The sequence below is a fragment of the Populus trichocarpa genome, chromosome 11 (genome assembly GCF_000002775.5).
Source record: "Populus trichocarpa isolate Nisqually-1 chromosome 11, P.trichocarpa_v4.1, whole genome shotgun sequence".
NCBI lineage: Eukaryota > Viridiplantae > Streptophyta > Magnoliopsida > Malpighiales > Salicaceae > Populus > Populus trichocarpa.
This window is the reverse complement of record NC_037295.2, coordinates 3,655,445-3,676,941: the sequence shown is the minus strand read 5'-3', so window position 1 is coordinate 3,676,941 and position 21,497 is coordinate 3,655,445. Positions and strand designations below refer to the sequence as shown.

Sequence of the window (21,497 nt, the reverse complement as noted above, 5' to 3'; positions counted from 1 at the left end):
TGTCCCCGATGGCGAGTGAAGAGGGAGTGATCCGCTTGTGACTGGGCGAAACCTGCAGTAAGTAAAACATATGATAATTTGGAGAACCAATTGCGAGAGGCTTGCTTGAGGCCATAAAGCGATTTCTGAAGATGACAAACACGGGCATCCGTATGTTTGGAATAGCCTGGTGGAGGAGTCATAAAAACATCTTCATCAAGGTCGCCATGGAGGAACGCATTATGGACGTCCAACTGAAAAAGATGCCAATGCCGAGCTGCAGCCACTGCAAGAACACATCTAACAGTAACGAGTTTAGCAACAGGAGCAAAAGTGTCATGATAATCCAAACCTTCTACCTGAGCATATCCATTGGCCACTAAGCGAGCTTTGTGTCTCTCTATGGAACCATCAGCCCGAAATTTTGTTTTGAACACCCACTTACAGCCAATTGGGGTTTTGCCAGATGGAAGGGATTGAAGGGTCCAAGTATGATTTGCTTCTAAGGCTTGTATTTCAGCTGCCATAGCATCACGCCAGTGAGGGTGACGGGAAGCTTCAGAATAGGAGGTGGGATCAGGGTGATGGGAGAGTGCAGAGAGGAAGGCAAGATGTTTAGGAGTGAAACGGTTATAAGACAAAAAAGAAGAGAGACAATGAACCATACCTGAGGAAGAGCTTGAAACCTGTGAAGCAGTGGAGGACCTTGGTAAAGAAGGGCAAATATAGTCAGCTAAGTAAGGGGGACGGGTGACAACTCGTTTTGGTCGTGTGGGAAGGGGTGTAGTGGACAATGTGGATGACAGTTCGTGTGTAGGGGGAAGCGGAGGGGAGATAATAGGTTGTGCAGAAACAGTGTTAGAAGGAATTTCAGGGATAGGGAGGGGAAGAACCGGGGAAGATGTGGGATCTGGGGTCAGGAGATGATAAGGGAAAATATTTTCTTCAAATGTAACATCACGAGAAATGAAAAAATTTTTATGTTCAAGATCGTAGACACGATAAGCCTTATAATGGAGAGGATAGCCTAAGAAAACACATCGTAGAGCACGAGGAGAAAATTTATCGCGATTTTTGCGAGTGGTTTGAGCATAGCATAAACACCCAAACACTCGTAAATGTGAATATGATGGTTGTTTTTGAAAAAGGAGTTCATAGGGTGACTTATGATTAAGGTGGGGTGACGGAGTGCGGTTAATTAAATAAGTGGCTGTGAGAATGCATTCACCCCAAAAAGAAATTGGAAGATGGGCTTGAAAACGTAAACACCGGGCCACATTAAGAAGGTGGCGATGTTTACGTTCAGCAACGCCATTTTGTTGAGGTGTATCCACACATGTGCGCTCGTGAAGAATGCCATGGCCGTGAAAAATTTTTTGGATGTTATTAGATAAAAACTCTTGTCCATTATCGGTGCGCACATGCTTAATGGTGCAATTAAATTGATTTTTAACCATTGCATAAAAATTGGTAAGACAAGTAAAAGTTTCTGATTTCATACGCATGAGATAAACCCATGTAGTACGTGAGTAATCATCCACAATGGTTAAAAAATAGTGGGCACCTGAATATGAAGCTGTAGGATAACCACCCCATATATCACAATAAATCCGATTAAAACAAAACGTGCTCTTATTTGTATTAAAAAAGAAAGGTAAACGAGTGTGTTTTGCTCTAGCACAAACATCACAAGGCAAATGTGATTTTGGAAAATTTAAAGTTGTTGGAATACTTGAAGTAGAAGGGTGACCGAGTCGTTGATGCCAAAGAGTAGAGTCAGGAATGCGTTGAGAATGAAAAACAGAGACAGATAAAGGTTTGTAGTGGTAAAGTCCATCCCGTACTTCACCCGTTCCAATCAGCTTCCTCGTTGATAGGTCCTGAAAAACACAAAAGTCAGGAAAAAAAATAGCAACACAGTTAAGAGTACTGGTGAGTTTGCTAATGGACAATAGATTGAATTTAAATGATGGTACATATAAAACATTAGGAAGAGAAATTTCTGGAGAAATACGCAATGTGCCAGTATGAGTGATAGAGACGATGTCACCATTTGGAAGTGAAATAGGACATGGTTGATTAAGAAGTTGAGTGTTATCAAGGGATGAAAAACTGGAAGTCATGTGATCTGAAGCTCCTGAATCAATAATCCATTCTCGGTTAGAAAAAGAAACAGAGTTACAGGAGACAGAGTTACTAGCAAAATTGGCAGAGTTGGTGTTCACGGGTGATAAAAATTCCAAGAGCCGATTGTATTGATCACTTGTGAGACCAGGGATAGCTATCTCAGTAGAAGTTGAAGAACCAGTAACAACATTTTCAGTTTTTGAGGAACCAGCTGGTGTGGAAGAACCAATGACATTATTTGCTGCCTTTGACGAACCAGACGTTCTATCAAATGTTCCACGAGGTTGAGGTCTGTTGCTGGGATATCCATTGAGCTTATAACAGTGTGTTCTCCAGTGACCATCACGGTCACAATAGTCACATTTTGGACGACCACGCCCTCGTCCTTTACTGTCAAAACGATGAGAAAGATGACGAGGAGCCATCATAGCAGCAGACTCAGTTGGAAAACTGGGAATATGAAGAAGGCGTTGTTTCTCTTCTTGATGCAAGGTTGAATATACCTTGTTAACAGGAGGTAATGGATCCATAGCCAAAACTTGGCTACGAATCGAAGCATATGAGTCATGCAACCCCATTAAAAACTGAAAAACACGTTCAGTATCTTGCATGTGATTCAATTCTGTTAAGATGCCACAAGTGCATTGTGGTGTGGGAGTGAGCATGGCTAGCTCATCCCAATGACTTTTGAGTGTTGTAAAGTATGCAGAGATTGTCATGGAGCCTTGAGTGAGAGTAGCAATGTCTCGTTTCAGTTTGAAGATCCTTGGATTGTTGCTTTGAGAAAATCGATCCTCAAGATCAAGCCAGACATCACGGGGGCAAGCAAGATAGATTAAACTGCTAACAATGGATTTATCAATAGAATTGAGAATCCATGACAAGACCATGTCACTGCAACGTTCCCACAGTTGAGTTTCTGCAACAGAAGATGTTGGCTTGGAGAGAGAACCGTTGACAAAAACCAATTTGTTCTTGGCATTCAAGGCCATTTTCATTGCCCTTTTCCAGGTAGGATAATTATCACCATTAAGGAGAGTGGAGACCAGAATGGCACCAGGATGATCAGCGGAATGAAGGAAATATGGTGAGGATATGTCTTGAATGGATGGTGATGTGAAAGAGGAGGCTGCCTGGGATGTGGTATTTGACATAGCTGCAGAAAAAAAACGTTGAAGAAATATGCTTATAGAAATATGCAGAGAACCTGCTCTGATACCATGTAAGAAGAAGAGAATTGTTCTACTCTGTACATTTCATTCTCCATTTACAGTAGTATATATTACATGAGGAAGGAAAACACGATCCTACATCTCAGCTAACAATTGTTGAATATCTGCTAATGATTCCAAAGATCAAGTTGAAATATATATGCTAATAACTGTACAATAATCTATAGATGGAAGGTGAATATATGCTGCTAATAAAACCTAATGTCAAGAACAAACGCCACTTGGATCACTGATCTCATTCTCCATGAAAAAACTTCCATAAAAGAGATGAAGAAAGAAACCTTCCTGACTTTTGAAGGAATCTTGATCTCGAATGTGTTTGTCAAAGAACGTCACCTTCAAAACTCCACGTCGTTGTCCATATTTCATCTCTGTCTTTGTCCTTCAAAATCTCAATGTTTCACTAACACACTTAAAACACAAATTCTTCCTCTTTCTCTTTCTAGTATCTCTTGTTCTCTCACTTCTTGTCTCTCTTTATCGTACTATATCTCTTTAGTTCTTCATGCCATTTTTAATTTGTTTTACCGACATTCATTACTTAAACTAGAGTTCTAGTTTAATTGGTTAGCAATTGGACGGTGCTTGTTCAAATATGAATTATTTATTAATTATTTGATTTTTTTAAAATTGATTTTTATGCTTAACAGGAAAAGAGAAAAAAAGAAATTTATGTGGTTGAAAATTGGATTACCATTTGAAGTGTTGTGTACGAGGAGTTTATTCTTTTCACAAAGAGAAAACATTCTCAAAATTGATCTCCTCAATCCACGGCTCCACCATCAACAAAATGGAACCACAGAGGAAAGAGTCAGATTATGTTCTATGTCTAGTTTTCCCAAAACACTTGCTGACAGGCATCTTGCTCTCTTATTTATATACGTATATTGACAATCTAATATAGTATGATGAGAAAAAACTTTGAGGAACAAGATGGCTGGTTCTTAACACTGCTGATTTATCTCACAGAAGGCAGGGATTCTCCTAGAAGAAAGGCTGAGAAAAATGCAAGTGAGTTGCTTGGTTTGAAGAGTGGCACAGCATGTCCAGCTCCTCTAAATGTTGCAAATGTTAGCCCCTCGTATTCTTGGAACCAACCACTGACCTGAATATCCAAAGAATTATTCCCCTTTGTTAGTGATACCTAGATGATACTGTCAATAATTCTTTTCTTGAAAAATATAGATTGAGTGATTGATCTACTTCAGGAATAACTGAATAAGGTTTGATTTAGTTTAGTTCAGGTTTTTGCATGTTTGTAGATAGTAAATACCTCCTTCTGGTGGTACCAGGGTCTCCATGCCTTGGTGATTGGCAGGCCCAGAGAACTTAAGCTGTATCTTGTAGATAGTACAGGAACTCTTCCATCTGTATCACCACTGAACCATCCAAAAAGGATAATGTGAGGGTGATGAAGAATATTTCATTGAATCATTGATTACTGTCTCCACAGTGCAGGGATACAAACCTGTAAACCCATATTCTAAGTCCTGCTGTAATCAGCTTCTTGTATATAGGAAGAACTGATGGCCTCGGTTCCAACCATTCAACAAATATCTTAGTGCTGAATCCAGAAATTAGCACAAATATTTTTCAGTTTTGAGAAAAACTCATATATGTCTCATGGATTTCACAAGATTAACTGGAATTTCAATTTGCAGCCATTGAAATTCCCTTGTGTCAATGAAACTTAAAACATGGACAAACACAATAAAAGTTGTTATAGGTATTATAGAGAAGAATATAGAGAGAGTTTGCATTACTTGCAGATGCTCCAGTTCTTGAGATGGTGACCATCACTGACATGGAGAGCCTTTTGAACATCTGGTCTGTTGTAGAAAGCTTTTGCATATTCATCAAGGCATGGATCATAACCACCCATAATCCTTGGCATCTGATAAATATAATTTGACAGTTAGGTCGTCACTTTACACTTTGCTTCAAAAATAAGTAAGTATCAATACCCATGAACTTCAAAAGTTCATCAAAAGTGAAGATTAAAGTAGTGACTAATCTACAGTAGAAGAATTTCATCATCAGAATACTCCAGCAAAAACAATTAAACAACTAAATAAGTCCATTTTGAAAATTCAAAAAGGCCATATTCCCACTTCACTGAAATGATTAATACCAACAGGATTCAGCAAATCTGAAATCATTTACCATCTTGGATGAGCGCCTAAACATGATCTGTGTAAATTTATCATCTGAACTTGCTGAATCACCTATGCAAACTGAGGTGTAGAGGCTGTAAATATCTATCTCCTTGTACTGTTTGAGTAATTCATCAACAGCCTCAGCACAATCATCGTTACTCCATGTGTCATTACTGTCAAAGTTGCAGCTTTGTCTGATTATCTTATGAGTTTCATCTGATATGACAGCATGGCTCCAAGCATAGTCCACCATACCTCTCCAGTCTTCAGCGTCACTTGTTTCAGGATTACCCAACTGTAACGCCCATAAAAAGCACTGAGTTCTTAAGCAAATACTATCAACAAGCAGGAAAGTTATGCATAAAGATTTTGTTACAAGACCATACCAGAATACCATTGAGGTCGATGTAAAGCGAAGTATCATTATTCTTGTCATTTATAAGCTCAGCAAGCTCAGGAACATATTTTCCTGTTAATACATGTTAAAAAGTAACATCAGTGTGGTTAGAGTTTAATCAGAACGAGTCGGGAAATTATTGCCAAGGTGAAATACCTGCATAGCTCTCTCCTGCAATATAAAACGCCCGCGATCTATATGATGGAAACAGGAGAAACCACTTATGCAGGAAAGCATAGGTATCATTTGCTGGCAAAGAGGTAGGAAAAAACTCAAGATTTTCTGTTGATACCAAAATCAAAATGGTCCAAAAAGCACTCATAATAACACAATTTCTACAGAAGAGTCAGCATGAAACTCACCAGTAAATTCATCTCCCAGAATATTATAATCACTAGTAGTGTTTGAATATGAAAACCCAACTCCAACTGGAGATTCTAAGAATAACATATTGGCCTCTGCATCATCATGGACACAAAGAATGTTGAATTCAAGTTTTCTAATTAATCAGATATAATGGAGCATTATGCAAAGGGCCACCATAAATGCTTGTGTCATATTTTGTAGTCAGAAAGCTGGTCTTTGTGTTGAGAAAAATAAGATTGTGGGGCCTCACATATATACCTGTATTCCAAGAGTAAGGATTATATTTAAGTCCATCCCCATTAGTGTCCACTATGAAAGGGCCAATCTCTTGTGTTGCTCCATATCCTACAGAAGAGCACCCAGGACCTGGAACATGGAGCATCTTGTCACCTCATTAGAGAACATAGAATAAGTAGTTATTGAAAAGAACTTGCTTTGGATGAGGTGGAAAGAGGGAGAAAAACGAGCCCCACTTTGAGACTAAGAATTAATGGAGATTTTGATAATATATCCTTAATTGTTTATTAGCAGAGGTTTTGTTTATATATTATGGGGATCTGTCTATAGAGCAGGCAACATGAACGATCGAGCATGTGCTCTTCCTTTTCCACTGTAATACGCACATAAAATTATACGTGAATTGAATAGATTTGGTAAAAAAGATTGGTACAAATCTATATGGCCTTGAAGACATTATAACGTATATTAGAGGATGACTAAAGTTTCTCCCACTACATATACTATATAGTAGATTTCAAGCCCCTGTAACATCTATATGGCTCCTTTTATTGTCTAGTAAATCCTGAAATGCCGTGCACTATGGCTGAGGCACCACGAAGGATGCTGCAATAACTAGACCAGCCTTTTTTTTTTCTGAGCCGAAAGGACAGATTTGAATGGGGCATTAATTTTAAAAAGATTACATATAGTAATCATTCTTTCTTGGGGTTTATGTGGATTTCATTTTGGCCTAAAAACATTAGGAAAAAATGGAAGCTGCCTATCCAGTGATGATATTATATATGTTACACGCGCTTACCTCCATTAAGCCACAGGACTAGAGGTTTGTTATCAGGATGAGTAGTGGCCTCATAGAACCAGTAAAACAATGCCCTTCCATTCTGTTCATTGACTGTAAGGTAGCCAGCATAGTGCTTGAAGTTCACATCTGGCTGGCCTGGCAAATTAGTTACAAGATGCTCGTCTACCAGTGGCTGGCCAGACAATTGCCAGTGTCTAATACAGACTACAGGCTCCAAAGAGGATAAAGCAATGAAAACCAAAGTGAGGAAACTTGTCACCTTAGGTACCAAATCCATTTTGGAAAAAAAAAACAATTTACTGAGAGATAGCTTCTAAAAAAGCCGAAGATGATACGAGAAAGAAAGAAAGCAAGCATGTCTATTTATACCATTGGAGGGTTTGAAGGAGAGATAAATCTTAAAAATTTAATATTTGGGAGAGTAGTCCTATGTGGCATGGTGATTCTATCATATTGGATACCTTAAAGGCACTTCTGACATGGATTTTTAGGCAGCTTCTACAGTGTTCTTAGCTTCTACAGTGTTCTTGCATGAACATGGTTTGGTGTGTTGGTGTAGTTTGTAAATGAATAAAGAAAAGATGTTTATCCCACATTGGAAACAGACACTCCCTCCTAATGTTTCTAAGTGTGGGTTTCTATTGTGTAGTAAATTAAGCCATGATGGACAAACTCTCCTATTTGGCTTCCTAATGTTATTATATGGACATTTATAATATCATTTGGAACTTGGAACTCAATATGAATAGTCATACTATTTGATGAACAATCATATTATTTCATCAACAATCATATTGTTTGATGAACAACCATAGTGTTTCATGAACAGTCATATTGTTTCATCAATAGTCATATTGTTTGATGAACAGTCATACTGTTTCATCGTTATGTTTCAAGTCTATAAAAGCATGTTACTATACAGAAAAGAAATAACAACAAAAAGACATTCTTTTCTTGGTCTTATCTTCTCATTTTTTTAGAGGTTTAGAGGGCTTAGTTGTATCCTGGAGGTGTTGTCTTTGTGTGTGACAAATAAACACCTTAAAGATGGTGTTTTCACGCCTCTAAGCCAACTCCATATTTGCTTCCATCCTAAATTTCTCTAACAATTTTAAGGTGTTTATTTTGATGGAGACAAATATGAATTCTAGCGTCAAAGTTGCTAAGGATGTCAAAATTCAACTAGATCGGTTTGATGGTACGAATTACACAAGATGGATGGACAAGATGATATTCTTGATGGTACGACTTACACAAGATGGATGGACAAGATGATATTCTTACTTAGTTCATTAAAGATTTACTATATTCTTGATCCGAATCTATCTGCACTACCTGAACCACAAGAAGATGAATCTGCCACTATTAAGACTACAAGAGTAAAACGTGAAGAAGATGAAGTGCTTTGTCGAGGGCATATACTGAATACTTTGACCAGTCGACTTTATGACATCTTCTCCAAATTAAAGTCACCAAAAGAAATTCGGGCTGCCTTGGAGACACACTACAAGCAGGAAAAATCAGGTTCTGATCGTTTTCTTGCTTTAAAATTTTTTGAGTATGAGATTACTGATAATAAGCCAATCATGGATCAAGTCCATGAAATTCAAATGCTGATATCAAAACTTAGTGATTTGGATATCAAAGTTCCTGATTCACTTCAAGTAGGGGCTGTTTTATCAAAACTTCCTCCATCCTGGAATGAATATAGGAAGAAGATGTTGCATTCTACAGACAATTATACATTTGAACAGTTTCAAACACACTTGCAAATTGAGGTTCAATCTCGTATGCGTGAATTGCAAGCAACAAATTCTAAAGTGAATTTGGTTACTGAAACTGGTTTGACAATGACTCAAAACAATCTGAAAGTGCAAAAGAAAGGAAACAAATTCAAGAAGAAACAATATGTTAATAAGAAGCATAGAGTTTGTTTCCATTGTGGAAATAAAGGGCACTATATAAAAGAGTGCAGATTCAAGAATTTCAACAAGAAATGTGGTTCTTTCAAAGTGAATATGGTTGAAAAAGACGAAGTCAGGGAGTTAGTTGTCATGGTTTCAAACATTCAAATTAGAATGATTACCGAATTAAATATGGCAACTAATGTTGTAAAGACTTAAGATTGGTGGCTGGATTCTGGTGCAACAGTTCATGTTTGCAACAATAAAGCATGGTTCAAGACTTATGAAGAATTGAAAAAACCTGAAGAGGTCTTGATGGGCAACCATAATTCTGCCAAAGTTTTGGGAAAAGGAACTATTGAGTTGTACTTTACTTCTGGACAAAAATTGTCTTTACTCAATGTGTTTCATGTTCTTGAAATTAGAAAAAACCTTGTATCTGCTAGTCTCTTGAGCAAGAAAGGGTTCAAGATTGTTTTGGAGTCTGATAAGGTTATTGTAACTAAGAGTGGGATGTTTGTGGGAAAGGGTTATTCCTGTGATGGCATGTTTAAGTTCAGTATTAATGAAATCAATGTTATTTCTGCTTATATGGTTGAATCTACTTCTCTTCTTTGGCATGCAAGATTAGGACATATAAATTATAGATATTTGAAATATATGTGTAAGCATGGTTATATTTCATATCAACACAATAATAAAGAAAAATGTGAAGTATGTATTTAAGCAAAGATGACAAAGAAGCCTTTTCCTAAAGTAGAAAGGAATTCTCAATTACTTGAGTTGGTCCATTCTGATATATGTGAAATAAATGGTATGTTAACAAGGGGTGGGAAAAGATATTTTATAACTTTCATTGATGATTATTCTCGTTTTACCTATGTTTACTTGTTAAGAACTAAAGATGAAGCCTTTGGAAAATTCAAGGAATTCAATAAAATGGTAGAAAATCAAAAGGAAAGGCAAATTAAAGTTCTTAGAAGTGATAGAGGTGGAGAATACTTTTCTAAGGAGTTTTCTACATTTTATGAGGAAAACGGAATAATCCATCAAATGACAGCACCCTATACACCACAACATAATGGACTTGCTGAAAGGAAAAATAGGACCTTAGTGGATATGGTCAATGCCATGCTTTTGAATGCTAAATTACCAAATCATTTATGGGGTGAAGCCTTACTTACTGCATGTCACATTCATAATAGAGTACTATCTAAAAAATCAATTATTTCTCCCTATGAAGCATGGAACGGTAGAAAACCAAATCTGAATTATTTTAAAGTGTGGGGGTGTGTAGCTTTTTATAAAAGTTCTGATCCTCAAAGAACAAAATTAGGGCCCAGAGGTCTTAAGAGTGTTTTTGTTGGTTATGCACAAAATTCAAAGGCTTATAGACTTTTGGATTTAGAAACTAATGTGATTGTTGAATCTATACATGTTGAATTTATCGAATATAAATTCATAAGTGATTCAAATGTGCAAGAACCAAATCTAAAAGTAATGACTCCTAGCTCAACGTTAAGTGAAAAACGTAAAAACCTAGAAGTAATAGGTTCAAGTGAACCTAGAAGAAGCCAAAGAGTTAGAAAGGAAAAACACATAGATACAGATTTTATTTCTACTGATTCAATTGTATTTTTAGTGGAAGGTGATATAAATACAATATTAAAAAAGACACCTATGATCCTAAATATAGAAGATGAACCAAAGATATTTGGTCAAGCTATGTCTTCTAGGGATGTTGCTTTTTTGAAAGAAGCGGTAAATGATGAAATGGATTCAATATTGTCTAACAATACTTGGATCCTAGTAGATTTACCTCCAGGTTCTAAGCCAATAGGATGTAAGTGGGTGTTTAAAAGAAAATACAATACCGATGGTTCTATACAAACCTTCAAGGCAAGATTGGTTGCCAAAGGTTTTACTCAAAAGGAGGGTGTTGATTATTTTGACACTTATTCTCCAGTGGCAAGAATTACATCAATTAGAGTTTTATTTGCATTAGCATCAATTTATAAATTGTATGTTCATCAAATGGATGTAAAGACGGCTTTTCTAAATGGAGATTTAAAGGAAGAAGTGTATATGGAGCAACCTGAGGGTTTTATACTTCCTGGTAATGAAGAAAAAGTCTGTAAATTGGTAAAGTCCTTATATGGTTTAAAACAAGCTCCGAAACAATGGCATGAAAAGTTTGACAAATCAATTTTGTTGAATGGTTTTCATCACAATGGTGCTGATAAGTGTATGTATTCCAAATTTACAAAAGATTCTGGTGTGATTATTTGTCTCTATGTAGATGACATGTTAATATTTAGCACCAATATTATTGGAATAGTTGAAACCAAAAGGTATCTCACTTCTATCTTTAAAATGAAAGATCTTGGTGAAGTGGATACAATTTTAGGTATCAAAGTTAAGAAACATAGTAATGGCTATGCACTTAATCAGTCACATTATATTGAGAAAATGCTCGATAAGTTTAAGCATCTCAATATAAAGGAGGCTAATAACCCATTTGACTTTAGCATGAAATTAAATGATTATTGTGATAAAGCGGTAGCACAACTAGAATATGCTTGTGCCATTGGAAGTCTTATGTATGTTATGCATTGTACAAGACCAGATATAGCTTTTGCTATATCCAAGTTATCAAGATATACAAGTAAGCCGAATACAGATCATTGGAAGGCTATTGCAAGAGTCTTTGGTTACCTAAAAAGAACGATCGATTTAGGCTTGTTTTATTCTGATTTTCCAGCTATGATGGAAGGATATAGTGATGCAAGTTGGATGACTAGTTCAAGTGATAATAAGTCCACATCAGGATGGATTTTCTCACTTGAAGGAGGTGCAATATCTTGGGCATCTAAGAAACAAACATGCATCTCTCATTCTACCATGGAATCAGAATTTATTGCTATAGCTGCTGCAGGTAAAGAAGCAGAATGGCTAAGAAATATGTTGTTTGATATTAAGTTGTGGCCACAACCTATGTCAGCCATTTCTTTATACTGCGATAGTGAAGCGACTATGTCTCGAGCTTATAGTAACATTTACAATGGTAAGTCAAGACATATAAGCATTCGACATGGATATATTCGAGAGTTGATTACAAATGGTGTAATCACCATTGTCTATGTGAAGTCTGTGAATAATTTAGCGGATCCGCTCACAAAAGGACTATCTAGAGACATGGTACGAAAAACAACTAATGGAATGGGGTTGAAACTCGTTATTAAAGATACCAGTAATAGGAACCCAACTTCGGATTAGCAAAAAGCTTATCTCTTAGTTTAATGGGTAATAACAAGTTACTGTTTTGTATCTGTTGGACACTGATAATTAATTTGAGTCCCTATTCTGATAGTATTCAGTGTGTTCTATTACGAAAAGTAGGATGAGCGTGGGCTCTTAATAGAATTTAAAGTTCGTGTCTAATGTAATAAAGACATGTATAATTTCACCTATATGAATATAAAAGTGGTGCCGCTTTTGACAAGAGTTAGGGTTTTCTCTTGTAAATATTCAAGAAAAAAAATTATGATTTTAGCACATGGCCATAATAGTGCTAAACAGTTGTAAACCTCTTTAAGAGTTTGGATAGTATTATGTGTGTAGTATCTTTTATTCTACAACAAAAGTTTTGATTTAATCTGCGGACACCAATAACTTTAGTAGGATTCAAGTTCTAACACTAATTGAAGGTTTAAATTGCAAAATACCTTCTTGTAAGCATAATTCTATCAAGTGAAAAGACCTTCATTACAAACTAGTGGGGGATTGTTGGTGTAGTTTGTAAATGAATAAAGAAAAGATGTTTATTCCACATTGGAAAGAAACACTCCCTCCTAATGTTTCTAAGTGTGGGTTTCTATTGTGTAGTAAATTAAGCCATGATGGACAAACTCTCCTATTTGGCTTCCTAATGTTATTATATGGATATTTATAATATCATTTGGAACTTGGAACTCAATATGAATAGTCATACTATTTGATGAACAATCATATTATTTCATCAACAATCATATTGTTTGATGAACAACCATAGTGTTTCATCAATAGTCATAATGTTTGATGAACAGTCATATTGTTTCATCAATAGTCATATTGTTTGATGAACAGTCATACTGTTTCATCGTTATGTTTCAAGTCTATAAAAGCATGTTACTATACAGAAAAGAAATAACAACAAAAAGACATTCTTTTATTGGTCTTATCTTCTCATTCTTTTAGAGGTTTAGAGGGCTTAGTTGTATCCTGGAGGTGTTGTCTTTGTGTGGGACAAATAAACACCTTAAAGATAGTGTTTTCACACCTCTAAGCCAACTCTATATTTGCTTCCATCCTAAATTTCTCTAACATGGTGGACCCTTCCATTTGTTGTTGTGTGGGTTGGAAGCATAATATTATATGATTATAAAATCCTGTTATTATTGACTTATAAAGACTTCTCTTCTCAATTATTCATAGCTTTATTGCCAAGAACAATGCTTATAAATGTATTCATTTTAGGCAACATGAAGATTTGTTATCAAACCCATAACAATTTGTTTCAAATAACTATGGATTTAAGGGATTTATAGGAGAATAATTTGAGGAGAAGATTATGGAATGGTCAAATGAGGCCTTCACGCGCGAAAATCAATTAAAAAAATCAAATATTATTTGTTGTTTTACTTGTTAACAAGCCAATAGTCGGTTGTTACATAGGTGATTGTTTTTTATTATTATTATTATTTTAGAAAATTATATGCTTTTTTTAAAATATAACAAGCAATAATACTTCCAAAATGGCATAAGATTTACCAAAGCTAATTTAATAATATTTGCTAAAAACTTTGGTAAGATTTTGTTATATAACAATCATATAGCAAACAATCTTTTAGGAATTAAAATGTTAATTTCTTTTTTTGGTTTATTGAGTTTAAATTTATTATTTTATGGCTTATGTGCTTAATTTATGGTATTTTCATCTCATGTAGATTGTATCCTTGTTAAATAGTCAACATGCATTTTATAAAAAAAACGTACAATTTTCTTAGCAATTACTATGTTTCTTAATTTTTATTTTTTTTGGGTTTGTTATTTAAAGTACTATTTTATGTTTTTTAATGCTCTTAATTTATGATACTTTTATTTGTTTAACACAATCTTTAGCAATTAATATATTTCTTTATTTTTTGTAGTTTGTTGAATTTAAATTAATTAATTTATGTTTTTGTGTGCTTTTTATTTGTGGGTTTTTTTTAACATCATTATCAAAACATTGATGAATACAAATGGAAACACCGACAGATTTTTTTCATCGGTATATTACGGTGACATTTACCGATCAAATTTTTCCATCACTAAATCTGTCGGTAACCACCAACAGGAATATGTCGTCGGTATATACCGAGGGAATCAGAGCTGGCAAATTCACAGTTCCGTTACCACGCACACTGGTGGCTTCATTTCGTTCATTTCGCATGCGAAGCGGATGGTAAGATTTATTTTAATTACATCTATTTTTTTATTTGTTGTTATTTATAAATATATTTAGCTGACAACATTTTCATCTTGCAGGCTACGGTTCTTGAACGCGAGTCAAGCCCAATGGAGCTTTTTGTGGAAACGCACGTGCGAAGTGATGACTATCAAAAAGAGGTGCAACAGTTCATCGACAGCTGAGCTCAACACTTTGTGGTACATTGGTTTTAATCATTTTTTTTTTCTTAAGTTATTATTTACTTGAATTTGATGATTTTATTTTCTTATTTACAGGAGACATATAACAGCCTGTTAAAAAAGAGATACAAGAATGACCCTTCAACCCACCCGGATTTTGATCCGGATTTGTGGTTGGAGACATGATCGTCTAGTGGATCCAATAGAAATCGGTTGTACGAACTCTCTAACACTACAGCCGAGAACTTGCAGAGGGCTCGTAGTGTTTCAACCATTGGGTACTCGCAATTGGTCCTAAGCACTCAGTTTCCGAAGTTCACGGCCTTGTTAGATCAAAGAGTGCAAGAATGTATAGCCCATCTCGATGAAAAATATGAACAACTCTTTACGGATTATGAATAACTCTATCGAATGGTCATGGATATGAGATCACAGATGGGTGGTACATGTGCACCCCTTTATCGGCCTCACGGTCCCAAAGACAACTAGCCTCTTCTTTCTTCTCCAGCGCCACCTCTATTCTAGTTTCATTGTATTTGAATATATAAATTTGTAATAAATATTTGGTTTTTATATTAAGATAATTGATTTTTAAATACTTGAATTTTATATAATTTATTTTTAAAATTATTTTCTATTTATGTTCAATAGATTTTTTAAAAAATATATTTTTTTAAATTATTACTGACGGGGTTACCAATGAAATAATTCCGTCAGTATATTCTAGAGAGTTAGAAAAAATTATAGCAAATCCCCCTGCAACTGTTAAATCACCGATGAAATTATTTCGTCGGTATGTTCCAGAGAGTTTAAAAAGAATTATTGTAAATGTCACCAAGGGAATTACCAATGGATTGAAACAGGTATTTTTTTTTTTTAGCGCGCATGGTCTATCTATAAAGCTATCGGTAAATTTATTAACGACGGACTTACCAACAGACCAGAAATTACATACGGAATGTTAGTGATTCTGACGGATGGTTTCCGTTCCATCAGTAAAATAATCACAAACAAAATATTAGTATAAACACCGACAGAAATTTCTGTCGGTAAAACTATTAAATCTAGTAGTGGATTTTATTGTATTGCATATCTACATAGACATATCACATACATTAAATAATAGATTCATCCCAATCTAACATTCCATATGTCATTTCAATCTCCAAATTGAATATTTAATGGATTTTATTTAGAATTCGATTATGATTTACTATTACATATGATATGATATAGATAGAGAGATATATTCTATGGATTCTTTTCATATTTTTCTCATTATATTCAAACCAATTAATCAACAAAATTCTCATATTTCTACAACCTCAGTTGAACTTGTGCGTATCTATTCTTGATCATGGATATTGTTATATATCCCTACCTCTAAGAAGCATGGAGATAGGCATGAACTTTCTGAGTCATTGCTGAAATGAAATAATTTTCTTTGTGTTCTTGATTCTTAGAAAGACTAGTCAAAGTTTGCTCTTGTTTAAAGTCTTTCAATAAGGAAATAAATCAAAGAGAATAAAAAAAAAGAAATTAAAAGTTAGTGGTTGAACTAAAGGGTGAGAATTTGGAAGATATTCAAAGAGTTTTGATTGGACTCTTAACCATATTTGTATATGCATCCACTCATATCTTTGCTTTCTCATATCCTCTCTTATTGCATACATAAATCCATGATCTTGCTTGGATCTAATCCCCAAACTTATTAATTTGTCTTTTGCTTCTTAATTTAATCTGTTGTCAGCAGCAACAGTTAACCTAGAATTTACAAGGAAGGTGCTTAACTATAATTTCAACTGACAGCAGTAGTATAGTACTGAACTTTGAAAAGCATGGGACAGAGGGAAAATCTAAAGTTCGAGTCCCTCCCTTGATCACACTAGAATTAGGAAGGGGGGAAATCAAATGATAGCATACTAGGAACATTCACAGCATGTTTATAATACTGATCCTAGCCAAGAATATCCCAGGAGCAATGGCAAAATCACCAAACAAATTTTAATACAATTTCAGTGAATTAAAGAATGTAATTGATGAATGATTGACTTGTCTATGCAATTAGAAGTGGCAAATATTATATATAAAAAAAAAGACCACCCAAAAATCTGGTTACTGTCTCTACAGTTTCTGCAATACAAGGACAGCAAATAGCCTCTTGCTGTATAACATTATCCTTCTTAGAAGAGAATTAAGAGGAATTTCAGCAGTTGGCTTAAAGAAGTATTAACCAGTAGGAATCTAGGGCTAGCATCATTATCCTTAAGGCTAGTTGATGATTTGAAATTAGACTACTGTTACAAAGTCTACAGCATGAATGTAGAAAGGTTAAATCAGGTCATAGCACGTGCATATCCTTGTGTAGATTGACCATGTTCTTGCTAGTCAGTGATCTTGTCACTTTTGTGACAAGGTGGAAAGACATTGTATTATATATTCCTATTCCAAATTGGTGGTGCCTCTAAAATATACAAAAAGGCAAATGTTTTTGAGAATCTCATCATCACAAAGTAGAAAGATGGATTTTTGTGGCGAACCTTGTCAGCTTGTGAATAGTGAGCCTGATGATAATGAACTCTAGGTGGTGAACGGAAGAACCAAGTTGGTTGTTGAATAATGACTTGGATTTCAACTTTATTTTTAAGTTGAATAATGAGATGGAGATCATCTCTTAGGTATGCAGTTTGTACGTTTTTTCTTCAATTTCCTTTGATATTCTTTGTTCCATCCAGCAATCATCAACAGAAGCAATATTATCAGCTTTCAAAGATGCTATTCTTTCTGAGGGTTATTCATATGCAGCTAGCTTTTGTTGATCTCATATATTTTTTCGTGTCAAACCATAACAACAAATCCTATTCTGATTCTAATACCCGCATAATCATATTGAAAGAAGGTAACCACTCTTTCAAAAAACAAAACGAAGTAGGTTTATGCAAGCTCTTTCTTTAGAAATGGTATATAGTCTAGCATCATGATATCATCTACAAGTATTATCCCTCTTCTTTTTGTTACAAGAAAATGCCTCCAAAGCATTTTAGGAACTAGCTACATCAACCTCCCATAATCTATTCCGCATGAGGCACATATAACTTTATATTGGCCAATGGATATCCACCTATTTCTTAGTAAACTTATTAGGTAACTCCCTTTTTGGTTGATTTCACAGTCACGAAAGGAGGGCCGTGGACAATCTAAAGAAAGAAAAGTGCAAGTCTGTGCTAATCTCATTAGCAAACAGCTTGTCATCTAACTAAATAATATGGCATGTCTCTATCATGTCATACGCTTAAACAGCTCGACATGTATGATGTATGATGTGTGTGACTTCAGTGCTCCATTTTGGTTGTTGCATAGCACAGTCTGAACTACAAGGAGACACGTTTCCCTTTTGTGACAATTTTTGTTTTTCAATCAAGCTTTACCCTGTAGAGCCTACTTTACCGGTGGACAAATTATCTAAATTATGATAAGCTCCAACTTCCTCAAGTCCGATTATTTCAGAAAGAAATTTTTAACTTTTAGTAGGTAAGGAATGATCAAGTCAGTGACCTGATCTAGGTTGTGATAAAGCGCATTATCACAGAAGCTACAAGTTCAACATCTGATCATTTACAAAGAAAAAGAATCACACCAGCTATATCCATGAAATAACCATGCAGAAACAACCAGTAAATCATTTTTGAGTTGAGCATTAAAGTTGTTTTATGAATATTAGCAAGAGTACTTGATACAAAGTACTTACATGGGATTTGAAACACATTCAAATTCATATTTAGTTTAGCACTTTTGAGGTTTGTAAAAGTTCTTCATTAGAATTTTCCATTAAAGCCTATAAATATTATGTATTATGCATTATTTTATGTAGGCCATTATTAATAAGCATCGAGTTCAAAGACATTGTGTGTGAGGATTCTGCCACTTTTCTTTGTATAAAACTTCAACAAACTTGGTATCAAAACTTGGATAAGTAATGGCTTCTAGTAGTAGCAGCAGCAACAATCAGTTTTAATCTTAAATTCTTCGTCTCACAAAACAAAAGATATAACCTATTATTTATACAATTTAAAATTCTCTTAGGCTATTTATATTTTTAGGAATTGATTAAAGATGGGTATATTGAACTAGAATCAACAAAAGCAAAAACAGCCTCGAGTAATGCGGAAATGACAATTCTTAAAAATCTAAAAAGAGAGATAACAAAGCCTTGTTTATGATTTATCGAGGGCATGATGAAGCTGCATTAGAAATTGTGGCTCAAGTTGCATTAGAGAAAACTTCAAATGTATGATAATTTACTGTGATTTATACACTCATCTCATAATGGTTCGTAGAAATCTTTTAAAAGATTAAAAAACCTGATTGTATCTGCATTTAGTTCTTTTATAACGATTACTATTACCATCTACAACTTCATGCACGTTGTTAGAACTAGAAGTTGACTCAGCCTTCCTTTCTATTATAGTTTCGTAAACATATGGTTCTTCAAGTGCAAACCAACACAAATATTTTTCCATGAATCTTTTTTATAGAAGATGCATCGTAACAACAACTAGATTGAGACTTTTTATTTTTACACCTCTTACATAGATATCTAATACCACCTCCGCTAATATTTTTCATATTAGATAGTGCATAATTAATAAAAACCCTCAACCTCATTACAATAATATATCTTGCACAACCCTTCGGGTGAAACTCGATACATCCAAGAACAATCATTAATGATTTATATGAAACCTATATATATATTGTGAACTAAACAAATTATTGGTACCCAACTAATTAGCTATCAATGGTTTAACTCAAATTTATTCAATTTTTTTTAATAATATCCTTAAATCATTATCAATTTTCTTCAAAAATTCAAATTCCTCTAAATTTATCAAAATTTTCAACTTAACAATAAAATTGACAAAATATGAAATGTGTCCAGTAAATAAGCCATTATTTATTTCATTATAAAACACCTAAGTTAAAAATTAAACTCAATTTTATCAAAGGACAAACAAGCATAATTTTTTAAAATCTCAAACAAACCCTAACATGTATAAATCATACATTCACACAACAAATTTCTATAGGAAAAAGTTATAAAAAAAAGTGCACACACAAACAAACTACATATACTATATAAAGATGCCAAAAAAACAACAATTTAAAAATTGGTAACAAAAAACAGGATATTTTTGCTTGATGTGGTGAATCTTTAAAAAAAAATTGAACCAGAATAGAGATACTGACAAACTGAGTATTAGTTTGGCCAGATTTGTGATGATAAGAGCTTGATTTGTGAAAAAATAAAGGGATGTTGTGTGTTATTTTCTGCAGAATAAAAAGAAACAATAAGAAATAGGGGAGGGGAAGAGGGGAGGTCAGTTGTCAGGTTATAATTTAAATATTACTGACAGATCCACCAACAAGTATTACCAACGAGCATATTTTCTCAATAATTCTGTCTGTAATAATGACATGATATTTTTTTCATTCCTTCATTCCCAACTATAATTCCTCTAGTAGTCACCGACATAAATTTTTCATCGATGAATATTGAGGGAAATAGCAATGTAATATTTCATCGGTAAATATCACTGTAATTTACCGATGATATTGTTTTTATTAGTTTTTCTGTTTGTATTTGATAATTTTCTGATGGTGAATGATGTTTGAGTAATGGAGAAAGTTTTGAGATCTTTAGACTTAAATTTTATCATGTTATTGTAGCAATAGAAGAATCAAAAGATTTAAAAGAGATGACAGTGGAAGAATTTATAGATTCTCTTTAAACCCATGAGCAAAAGATTGCAAATAAAAGAGAAGGAAGATAACTAGAACAAGCATTGGAAGCAAAGCTAAGTTTAAAGGACAAGAATGAGTCTAGTAGAAGAGGTTTTCAAATAGGGGTAGCTTTTTATAGAAAAGAAAAGGGCGACAGGTCATATAGAAACCATGAAACTCATGAAGGACGTGATGGCAATCAAAATTCTTTTCCAAGAGAATATGGTAGAAATTGAGGTTGAGGTCATGGTAGTTGGTCAAGTTGGAGGTATGATATATCAAAACTTCAATGTTACAATTTCAAAGAATTTAGCCATTATGCTTCAAATTGTTATTGCAACATTGTTGGTGAAGACAAAGATGAACTTGGCTAAAAAAAATGTTGATTAAGAGCCTGCTTTATTGTTAGCTTATGAAAATTTTGAGTCATGCAATCCAAGCACTTGGTATTTTGTTACAAGAGTAGTAAATAACATATATAGTATGAAAGAAGTTCTTATTGAGCTTAATGAAGAACACAACAGCAACATCACCTTTGGTGGTTTATAACAAAGACTAGTTAAAGGCAAATTAAGGTAAAATTCTTCTTCAACTTAAAAATGATAAGCATCGATAAATCTCTAATGTTTATTATGTTTCTAAAATGAAAAATAATATCTTGAGCCTCAGTTCCTTGAAAAAGGCTTTGTTGCACTGATAAAGAACATATCCTTTTATATATGTGATAATAATAATGTTCTGATCACGTAAGTAAGAATGGCTAAGAATAGAATGTTCCCATTGAACTTGAATATTTACCAATCAAACTGCTTCAAAGAAATTAGTGGTGATGAATACACCATT

General features: G+C 34.4%; 2 protein-coding genes across 2 annotated transcripts; both read right to left on the bottom strand.

Moving 5' to 3' along the window:
* Nucleotides 1-1,556: 1,556 nt before the first annotated feature.
* Nucleotides 1,557-3,891, bottom strand: LOC112323308 (uncharacterized). Its single transcript, XM_024580888.2, has 2 exons — nt 2,177-3,891; nt 1,557-1,859 (listed from the first exon to the last, which is right to left on the bottom strand). The coding sequence occupies exons 1-2, from the start codon at nt 3,258-3,260 to the stop codon at nt 1,825-1,827; spliced, it is 1,119 nt and encodes a 372-aa protein (XP_024436656.2). The 5' UTR covers nt 3,261-3,891; the 3' UTR covers nt 1,557-1,824.
* A 137-nt stretch (nt 3,892-4,028) lies between these two features.
* On the bottom strand, nt 4,029-7,638 carry LOC7485569 (serine carboxypeptidase-like 31). Its single transcript, XM_024580887.2, has 10 exons — nt 7,297-7,638; nt 6,516-6,623; nt 6,254-6,349; nt 6,048-6,140; nt 5,881-5,963; nt 5,502-5,789; nt 5,102-5,232; nt 4,807-4,902; nt 4,612-4,717; nt 4,029-4,443 (listed from the first exon to the last, which is right to left on the bottom strand). Exons 1-10 carry the CDS (start codon nt 7,574-7,576, stop codon nt 4,297-4,299), a joined length of 1,428 nt encoding a protein of 475 aa, XP_024436655.1. The 5' UTR covers nt 7,577-7,638; the 3' UTR covers nt 4,029-4,296.
* Nucleotides 7,639-21,497: the final 13,859 nt, after the last annotated feature.

Coding starts and splice junctions, on each gene's coding strand:
- LOC112323308 (XM_024580888.2), bottom strand. CDS start 3,260: ATGTCAAATACCACATCCCAGGCAGCCTCCTCTTTCACATCACCATCC. Junction 1,860..2,176: donor CAACTCTGCCAATTTTGCTA/GTAACTCTGTCT, acceptor TGTGTTTTTCAG/GACCTATCAACGAGGAAGCT.
- LOC7485569 (XM_024580887.2), bottom strand. CDS start 7,576: ATGGATTTGGTACCTAAGGTGACAAGTTTCCTCACTTTGGTTTTCATT. Junction 5,790..5,880: donor TCGACCTCAATGGTATTCTG/GTATGGTCTTGT, acceptor TGGGCGTTACAG/TTGGGTAATCCTGAAACAAG. Junction 4,903..5,101: donor AAGAACTGGAGCATCTGCAA/GTAATGCAAACT, acceptor TTCTGGATTCAG/CACTAAGATATTTGTTGAAT.